General features: G+C 63.8%; 2 protein-coding genes across 2 annotated transcripts; both read right to left on the bottom strand.

Annotated features, from left to right (window-relative positions):
* Window positions 1–248: 248 nt before the first annotated feature.
* Window positions 249–7393, bottom strand: EMIHUDRAFT_122056 (hypothetical protein; the record flags this gene model as incomplete). Its single annotated transcript, XM_005791675.1, has 7 exons — window positions 249–272; window positions 919–2591; window positions 3737–3963; window positions 5797–6049; window positions 6235–6625; window positions 6729–6783; window positions 7020–7393. The coding sequence occupies 7 exons, from the start codon at window positions 7391–7393 to the stop codon at window positions 249–251; spliced, it is 2997 nt and encodes a 998-aa protein (XP_005791732.1).
* Window positions 7394–7911: 518 nt separating this feature from the next.
* EMIHUDRAFT_251432 (hypothetical protein) lies at window positions 7912–9494 on the bottom strand (the record flags this gene model as incomplete). Its single annotated transcript, XM_005791674.1, has 4 exons — window positions 7912–7998; window positions 8237–8305; window positions 9142–9311; window positions 9395–9494. Coding segments are annotated over 4 exons (426 nt in total), but the record flags the coding sequence as incomplete, so codon positions are not given.
* Window positions 9495–9637: the final 143 nt, after the last annotated feature.

Raw genomic sequence — 9637 nt, 5'->3', positions numbered from 1 at the left:
CCTAGCCCCGCCTAGCCCCGCCTAAGCCTTGCTCAGCCCCGCCCCGCCCCGCCCAGTCCGACGAGGAGGAGGAGGAGGGCGGGTCGCATGCTTAGGGCGGCCGTGGACAGAGGCGGAGGAGGCGGCACGCCGCCCGGCTGCCCCTTCCGGCGGATGCCGGCCGAATGGGCTGCAACACAGACTCTTTGGATTGGTGGGACCACCGGGCACTGGGCCGGGCACCGGCTAGGGCACTGGGCCAGGGCCCGCTATGCGCCCGCGGAGTCGCCCGTCTTATCGGGGCTCCAGCGAGGGAGGGGGGGGGGGGGGGGGCGTGCGACAGTACAGAGGTGCGCGCCTATAGCGCCCGCGCAGCAGGTCGCGCTGTTTCCCCACACAGTACGGTTGACTAAAGGGCATCTCCCGATCTCCGCGCCCCGTCTTGGTTGAGTGACCGTCTTGGTTGAGTGTGACCTGTGAGACGCTCCCTACGATTACTTGCGAGCGCCAGACACTTCTCACTTGTCTTCTTTCTGTCGCCTCCGGTGGCAGGGGCCAGCCGGGCGAGGTCTCATAGTCAAGTGCTCCAAGTCTTCTTGCTTGAGTGACCTTTTGCGAACGAGACTTCTTCTTCAAGAGATACATCGAGATACATCGTCACGTGTCCCCGCCCGATGAGAGACGTCCACACCGACGTGAACTCTCATCCGAGCTTTGGATACTTAGACCACTCAACATCAGTTCAGAGTAGCCATCGTTAGCCTTCCTACGTACCGTACGGCGGACAGCAGCCAAAAGCGCAAGGGTCGACGCACAAGCAAAGGCTGGTGGTATGGCGGGCACATTGCCGAGACCTGCATCGCGCGGCCGAGAAGAGCTCTGCTGGAGCCCACTGCCCAGCAAGGCCACCCAACGGCGAGATAGGGTTGCCAATTGTACATGCCGCACAAAGACGCACGGTGCCGCGTCGAAGGCCGCGTCCACCAGCATCGCCGCGTTTGTCGCGCCGTCCGCGAGCACCCCGTTGGCACGCGCCTTAGCCAGTTTGGGCTGGATGAACGTCAGTAGAGACATGTAGCTGTTCTCCGCCTTCGGGAGCAGCCCAATTGACTGGAGGATCCGCGGCATGTACATCAAATGCGTCGCGAGCCTGTCCGAATCCGCCAGCACCTGAGACGTGGTCATTGCCTGGTAGGCGCTGTCCCTGATCGGTACCGCCGTCTCCCCGAGATGCTCTCCCGCCGAATGTCGCAGGATGGGGCAGATGAAATCGCGGTCCCAGTTGATGTACTTCTTCGAGAGCTTCCCGGACCTCAGGTATTCGAGCGCGGCGGGGCTGAACGCATCGATCTTCAGGTCCTTCATCGCCACGTCCGTGCCGACAATCAGGTCGAGGAGGTGGTCCGCCCAGCGTCGCGGCAGCTCGGCGTCCTCCTCGCGCAACAGACCGGATGGGAGGCCCACCGTCGACTTGGTGACGCCCAGAACCCACTTGATAGGCCTGGGGCAAGTCGACGCGAGAATCGTCCTAATGATGTCGTCACCCGATCCGCCTTCTGCGTGTACCTCTTGGATGTCAGCGAGGAGCTGCACCATCTTGGACTCTTGGCCCTGTAGCCCGCCGCCGGGTACGCCGCCTGGCGCAGCACCCGTCTGCCCGTGTGCTCCGGGTGTAGCGGAGAGTTGCTCGCATAGATACTTGATGTTATTCGAAGGCGACCAGGACTGCTGGTAGTGGCCTGCGAAGTCGACCATCTTCTGGTCGAGCGCGGGTAGGACGTCGAAGCCGAATGCTTGCCCCTCGAGCACTTTCGCCGCGAGCTGGAGGATGTACCCGTATGCTGTCGGCCCGGCGCCTGTCCACTTGGCCAGGTTTGGGTAGCTCTTGAGTACCGTCGTGATGTTGTTCTTGATGATCACCCGGTGGCGTTCAGGCTGCGTCATGTCGAGCGTGAACCGCATCAACTTGAGGCGCGTCGTCCGAGTCATGTCCTCCGGGAGGAGCGCCGCCGGCACCCTCGCCACCGCCCGAAGGCAGTTGGCGAGCGCGTCCACCGCCGACAGCTCGAAGAGCTCCGAGTCCATCTTCTCGGCGTACTTTACCATCACGCCTGTGACGACCATGAACTCGGAGGACGTGTCGTCCTCGTCCGGTTGCTCCGCAGACCACGGAGTAAGGCAGTTGAGGAAAGCCCAGGGTCCAAGTGTGTTGTCATCTCCCACCAGGTTGTCCACTGTGAGCTCGTTGAAGGTCACTAGGTTGTCCGCCTGGTAGGCTTCCAGCCCAGCGTCATAGCGGTCGTTGTCGCTGGTGACGAAGAGTGGGCCCTCGGGGTCGTCGAGATCGAGGTGCTCTGCCGCGAAGCCCACCAAAGCCTCTCGGAGTGCAAAGGCCGAGGGGAATGGCGTGTCGTCCTCCGCCGACCAGAACCTGACCTCCCCAGCGTTTACAGCGATAGCGAGATTGTTCAGCTTTGAAGCAGTGGGGGCCGAGTCTTGACCATACCACATGATGTCGCCGCCGAGGCGGAGAGCCCCGAATGCCACTGTGATGATCCATCCTGGCACGACGACGTAGTCGGGTGCGTGGCCGAAGTTGGCCTGAAAGCGTCCTAAAGCGAGAGCGTTGAATACCCAAGAGTCTTTGCGGACGTCGAATAGAAGCTCGTCGGTGAGTGCGGCGAGCCGAGTGCCCGCGTCGTGGCTGTGATCCCCGTGCAGGGTGATGATCGGTCCCGACATGAGCACGACACGGGGCAGGGAGCGGGCAGCCGCACGAGGAGGGGCGCCAATATTTGGGGCGCCGCTCTGGGAGGCTTAGCCGGCGCCCGTCGGAACGATCCATCGTAAAAGTCGTAACGTTCGTATGACTTCTTTTCGATGCGCCCCATCGTCAGCCGTCGCCCTCACTCATGCGCGACCCCTGGCGGTAAAACACCATCATGTCGCCTTTTCAGCCGACAGCAAGCACTTTCAGCCGCCGAACGGTAGACCGCCGCCGCCGGACGGTAGACCGCTTCGGCCGTTTGAATATGCAGCCTCCAGTTCTCCACGCTGGCGCCACTTTGGCAGACGAGCGCCGGCAGATGCCCTCGCGGCCTGCCGGCGAACGTCCGTCCGGCGAGAACGCGCGATGAAAGTGCGGTCTGCCGCGCGGGCGAAATCTGCCGGTGAGAGAGGCTGTTGAGCGCGGTCGCTGTGAGCTTCACCTCATGCCATTTCCGTGCGAGGCGCGCTCCGTGTCTTTTAAGAGATCAAATGAACGTCTTTACACACTCATCGGGCGGAACCGCTCACTGCAGAGCGCCGCCCTCTCGCGGCTCTCGAGAGCGAGATTTCGCCGGACAGCCACACGTCCATTATGGCGCGCGTTCTCGCCGGACGGACGTTCGCCGGCAGGTTTCGAGGGCATCTGCCGGCGCTCGTCTGCCAAAGTGGCGCCTGAGTGGAGAACTGGAGGCTGCATATTCAAACGGCCGAAGCGGTCTACCGTCCGGCGGCGGCGGTCTACCGTTCGGCGGCTGAAAGAGGGGTAGACGAGTCTACCGCGGTCTACCAAGTCTACCGGCAGACTGGGGTCGTAGGTTCATTACGGTCTACCGGTAGACTCGTCTACCAAATGGTCTACCGTCTACCCCAGTCTACCCCAGTCTACCGGTAGACGGTAGACGGGCCACCCCTCAGGGGCATGATCCCCGTGAAGGTCGTCAGCGCGAACCCCATCCGCATCAGCCACTCCCCCGATTTCGACGAGTACCGGTAGCTGATGCGAGCGAGTACCGGCCCAGCCCTGAGCTCAGCCACATCAGGAACAGCAGCAGCGCGCCCATCGCCGAGCCTGCCGCAAGCACGATCGCGGGCTCCGAGTAGTCGTCGTCGGGCGCACACTCGATGTGCGTCGCGTTGCCCACAAAGATGGAGCGGTCCGGGTAGAAGTCATGCGTTGGGTCCCACGAGCTGCCGTGGGACATGCCGACAAGGCGCCTTGTTCTTGCGCGAATTTCTTTTCTATTATTTCTTCGAGGAGACTCACACGAACGCCCTGACGTCTTGGCTGGCGGCGGCCGGCGACGGAATACAATTCTCCCGCGGCCGCGCGCGAGGGTGCCAATTTCTTTTCGTGTTAGGCACTGCCCCGTTTCCCCGTAGACTCCTTTTCTCTTTCTCACAATGTCACAGAGCTGCGGCGAGAGCAAGCGGCTACAAGTTCCCCCTTTTCGATGACGATTGGCCCACTGTGTGCTGCAGGCGGTGCGTCTCTCCCTCTCGGTGCCGGATTGGCGGTGCCCGTACACACTTCCTTTCCTCCACTTCCTTTCCTCCTTCCACTTCTCCCTTTGACGAGGCATGTCCGCACACCGGCGACTGCGACACTTGCCTCGTATCTAGCGTACCTCGTCACCAAGGCCTCCTGTAATCGCGGGTGCGGACACCGGACAGGCGCACACACTGCGCATTGTTCTCACGACTCACCAACGCTCCACCGCACCCTAGCCTCCCTGCCAGAGCGAGCAGGAATCTCCTGTGTGCCTCAGTTGCTCGCCTCGGTACTACTGTCGTACCTTAAGGTACAGCACTGTGACTCAAACGCGGCTCAGGTTCAGAGCCTTCACGACGTGCGCGGGCAGAGGGGTTACAAACAAGTAGTTGATCCCTTGTCCGCTGATGTACTTGTGGCTGTACTCGACACCCACTTCGTTGTAGCTGTGCTCAGCACCATCGGCCAGGCGCCGTCCAGTGATACTTCCGCAAGACGTCCCGTAGTTTTTGGAGCAATAGTCTTCGGTTGGGGGTTGAGGTGCGTTCAATATTCCATCGCACCCCTGGGCAAATCGATATTCGCAAAATGTATTGCGCTCTGCGTCGTTGTTGCCGAGAACGTCTGTCCCATCTGTGATCGGTCTGACGATGGCGTAGGCGTCACACTGGCCTCCTTCTTGTAAGTTGTTCGGGGTTGTTGGCCCCCCCCAACATCGCGATACCTGTAAGCATGTTGCACAGCACCTGCCTGCATTGGGACCGTTCGCGGCCCAACCCCCGCACGTCCTCTTCGTAGTTAACGCCCCAAGAATGACGTCACTCTCCTCAGCGTCGGGGATATCGTCGCCGTCCGAGTCGGGGTCGATGAAGTCGGGGATGCCGTCGCTGTCCGTGTCGACGGAGCCCTCCTCGGCGTCGGGGATGCTGTCGCCGTCCGAGTCGGGGTCGGTGGCGTCGGGGATGCCGTCGCTGTCCGTGTCGACGGAGCCCTCCTCGGCGTCGGAGATGCTGTCGCCGTCCGAGTCGGGGTCGGTGGCGTCGGGGATGCCGTCGCTGTCCGTGTCGACGGAGCCCTCCTCGGCGTCGGGGATGCTGTCGCCGTCCGAGTCGGGGTCGGTGGCGTCGGGGATGCCGTCGCTGTCCGTGTCGACGGAGCCCTCCTCAGCGTCGGGAATGCTGTCGCCGTCCGAGTCGGGGTCGGTGGCGTCGGGGATGCCGTCGCTGTCCGTGTCGACGGAGCCCTCCTCGGCGTCGGGGATGCTGTCGCCGTCCGAGTCGGGGTCGGTGGCGTCGGGGATGCCGTCGCTGTCCGTGTCGACGGAGCCCTCCTCGGCGTCGGGGATGCTGTCGCCGTCCGAGTCGGGGTCGGTGGCGTCGGGGATGCCGTCGCTGTCCGTGTCGACGGAGCCCTCCTCGGCGTCGGGGATGCTGTCGCCGTCCGAGTCGGGGTCGGTGTAGTCGGGGATGCCATCGCTGTCCGTGTCGACGGTGCCCTCCTCGGCGTCGGGGATGCCGTCGCTGTCGCAATCGCCGTTGTTTTCCGACAAGCGCCGTGACGGACGGCCAGAGCCAGCAGCGTTGGCGTTGGAGCTGACGGAGACACTTGCTTCGCCGCCCTCGTCAACCGCAGACGCCTCGCCAGCGGCCAGAAGTAGCCCATCGGCCGGCCTCCTGCTGTAGAATCGCGAGAATGCAAAATTGACCGTGTTGCCGAAAGGAAGCTCGTACTGCTCGGCGGAGCCCTCAATGGCGCCCTCGGCCATGGCGCTGGTCCGAAAGCGCCCCTCGGTCGGGTAGATGTCGCGTTTGCCTATTCCCGCTAGAAGTGTGAACGATCGATCCCTGTCCATGCTCTCCCCGCAGAGAGAGGGTTTCCGTTGCGCGGTCCGGGCGTCGAGAAGCTCTGCCCGACAAGGCCTGTGGGGCACGCAAGAGGGGACAGAGATCGGAGACGGGGACAGATCCAAGACCGGGAGAGCAAGGGGACTTTAGCACCGTGCGTCTGCCCGGGCGCCACCATCCTGCCGTCAATCGCGCGCAGCGAGACGTCGAGGCGGTGCTTCGCGCCCCACAAGCGGTCGTAAACCTGATTGCCCCGCACGGTCGATTGCCACTCGGGCGTCGTGAAGGTTGCGCTCGAGTGCTTGACCTGGATGACCAGGTTGCCGCAGGAGCGCGTCTTGCCGGCGGCGAGAAAGAAGGGTCGCTTGCCGCAGAAGCCGGTGATCATGTTCATGCCAGTGTTATAGTCGTTGAGCTCGTTCGCCCAGAAGGTCGCGTGGACGAGCTCTCCCTCCCCCCGTCCCGTCTCGGCAACAAAGTGCACCTCGGTGATGAAGGAGCCGTCCACCGTCAGAGCCCCCTTGTTGAGCCTGAACGTGGCGTCCTGTGCGAGGGCAGAGCGTGCAAGCGTGCAACAGAAGGGGGGGGGCGGGGGGGCATTCTGTGCGAGGCGTAAGCCGACAGCGATGCCATAGGCGCGTGCGAACCTCAGTCTTGATGTTGACAGCAAAGCCCGGCGCGGTGAGGAAGCAGTACAAAGCCCTACGCGACGCGGCGCAAGAGATTGGTGCTTAGCCTGCAGGCTTTGGAGCGGGTGCAGCGGACGCGACAGAGCTCGCCCATTGCGGCCTCGAAAGTCAGCGCGGCCCCCATGCGCGAAGGAGAGGTGGGGATCCTTGTTGCCCTCCACGACCGGGCAAAGCAGCTCTGTTGTTGCCTGGGTGCGGCGGCGGTTTTCCAGCTGGAATGGGGCAGCAGAAGATGTTTGCTCTCGTGACGTAGCTGCGTGTCCCCTTTGCTGCTCCTTCAGCTCGAGCATCTGCTGCTCCATGAGTGCTCGCTTTGCGTTTGCTGCCTGAGCTGCCGTCTCGCATGACACCTGCAGGTGAGACATCTCCGCCGCGTGCTTCTTCTGCATACGCAGAATTTGATCCTTCAGCTCGAGGATCGTGGCGTGCATGGCGGCCGTCTCTGTCTCCATGTGTGCCTGCTTTGCCTCAGCAGCCTGCGATGCCACCTCGGCCGACACCTGCAGCTGGGACAGCTCCGAAGCGTGCTTCTTCTGCAGAATGGTTGACGTTGCACCAAGCAAAATCAGCGCCAGTGCCGTGCAGACAATCGGGCTGTTGCATCTTGCTCCGCCCTGTTTCATTGTTGCAGACGACGGGATAACCACGACGTCATTTCGGCGGCCGTCGGCAGGGCTGCCGTCAGGGCTGCCGTCGTTCGTCCGTCCCCGTTTTCGGCCGCCGCGGCCGAAGAGCACCCCCGTGCCCCCGGGGGCCCGTCGACACCCCAGGTTTCAGAGTCAAGCGATTGCGCGAAATCCCACACGGGTGGATTTTGGGGCGCTGCACACCCTCTACTGAAGGGTCCTTTTCCCCTTTAGAGCGCGTCGAAAGCGTCTCGAGCTCGACCCCACGTCGCCTTTTCGCTTTTGGAAAGATATTTCTTGCTGGCGAGACCACACACACGAGCGCACCGACTGATACACACGTCCGGTGCGGCTAAAAGTCCGGACTCCAATGGCGACGACTCAGATGGCGCAAATAAACGAAAGGGGGGCCGACACGATTTGGCAAAGCCCCGCGCAGCGAAGCGCGGAACTCTCGCCTTACTCAAACAAAGCCGCCCCGGGCGCAAGGCGAGGGCGGCGGGGTGTGGCGGCCTTCACTCGTCCTCGCCCTCCGTGCCGCAATATGCCGGTATGAGACCGTTTGCGAGCGAGACATGCGAGATGCGGACGCAGCCGAGCACCTGCGGGGAGATATCGGGAGATATGGGGAGATACGGGGAGATGCGGACGCAGCCGAGCACCTGCGCCACCAACACGCACGGGACAGGGTGTGAGGGCGGTCTCGTGCCGCCGAGTCCGAGCCTCGCAGGCGGGAGACGGTGCAGAGAGCACAGCGGAGTACTCGAGCAGAGGACGTGTCCTCTCCGCGAGTGCTAGTCGAATACGCGGATCTGTGCCGCCGCGTCTAGGGCGCCGCACGCGCTCGGCGAGCTCGGACGCGCTCTGCGGCTCGATGAGGAAGGCGAGGTCGACGGCGAGGTGCCGCGCCTAATTCATTACTTTCACTCGCCGTGTCATTACCTCATTAGGTGGGCGGCGAGGTGCCGCGCCGGGCAGAACGGAATGCCGTGGAGGAGACGGAGACCGAAACGGTGCACCGCGAGGCGCCGCACCGCGGCTCGGCCCACGAGACGATCTCGCGGCGATCTCGCGGCGATCTCGCGGCTATATCTCCCGGCGATCTCCCTGCTATATCTCTCGGCTATGTCGAGTCGCCTGCGACTTTACCATCGAGACGATGCGCCCAGCGGCGGGCGACGAGTTGCAGTCGACGGCAACCTGAGTAATTAACAATTAATTAAGCATTGGTGAAGCCGAGGTGAGGCCGAGGGGGGCCGAGGTGAAGCCGAGGGGTGGCCGAGGTGAGGCCGAGGTGAGGCCGAGGTGAGGCCGAGGTGAGGCCGAGGGGTGGCCGAGGTGAGGCCGAGGTGAGGCCGAGGGGGCCGAGGTGAGGCCGAGGTGAGGCCGAGGTGAGGCCGAGGTGAGGCCGAGGTGAGGCCGAGGTGAGGCCGAGGTGAAGCCGAGATGAGGCCGAGGTGAGGCCGAGGTGAGCCTCGAAGACGCCGGGGGAGGAGGAGAAGGTCTGCTTGAGTTGCTTGCCGAGGATGGCGGGGGTGCTCTTGTTGCCGACAGCCTTGCGCGCGGTCCACGGGCAAACTCATTCCTCCACCCGCCCACCGACCAACCCGCTACTCCGCGCAGATCGGTTAGTGGCCGCGCGTCCGCTGTGGGTTCCCCCTCCCTGGGGGTGGGGGAACCATGCCCCACTGCTGTGAGTACGCCCCGAGCCCATGCTGTGACCTGGTAGCCTACGCGCGGCTCACCTTGCGCACGATCCAAGGGCCCGCCTCGACGCCGGGGATGATCTTGAAGCGGCCGTTCCGCCACGCGTCGCTCGTCTCCGGGGCGGTGAAGGCGCGCAGCAGCTGGTGCGCCGGCCCAGACGCCGCCGCGGCGAGGACTCCAAAGTAGAGGACGAGCTGCAGCACGCCGCCTACAGGGAAGGGTCCAGGAACGGTCTCGGAGAGGTCCGAGAAGTGGCCAGAGGAGAGAGGGCGAGCGGCAGCACGCCGCTACCGGCGGGGATGACCAGCGAGACGACAAAGACAGAGGCGAGCGGGGAGGCGGTCCGTTGCTGCAGCGTGTGGGACGGCGCTGACCGCCGCGAGCCGACCGCCTGCGAATGCGGGGAAGGGGGAGGGTGTGAGTGGGCGAGTGTCTGTGGGTGGTGGCAGGGAGCGGTCTCCTTCTGGGCCTGCGCGGGGGAGAGGTGGAGAGGGGAAGGGAGAGGTGGAGAGGCACGGAGGGAGGGAGGAGGGA

Source organism: Emiliania huxleyi (assembly GCF_000372725.1).
Source record: "Emiliania huxleyi CCMP1516 unplaced genomic scaffold EMIHUscaffold_1102, whole genome shotgun sequence".
Classification (NCBI taxonomy): domain Eukaryota; phylum Haptophyta; order Isochrysidales; family Noelaerhabdaceae; genus Emiliania; species Emiliania huxleyi.
This window is presented reverse-complemented; position numbering and strand designations above follow the sequence as displayed.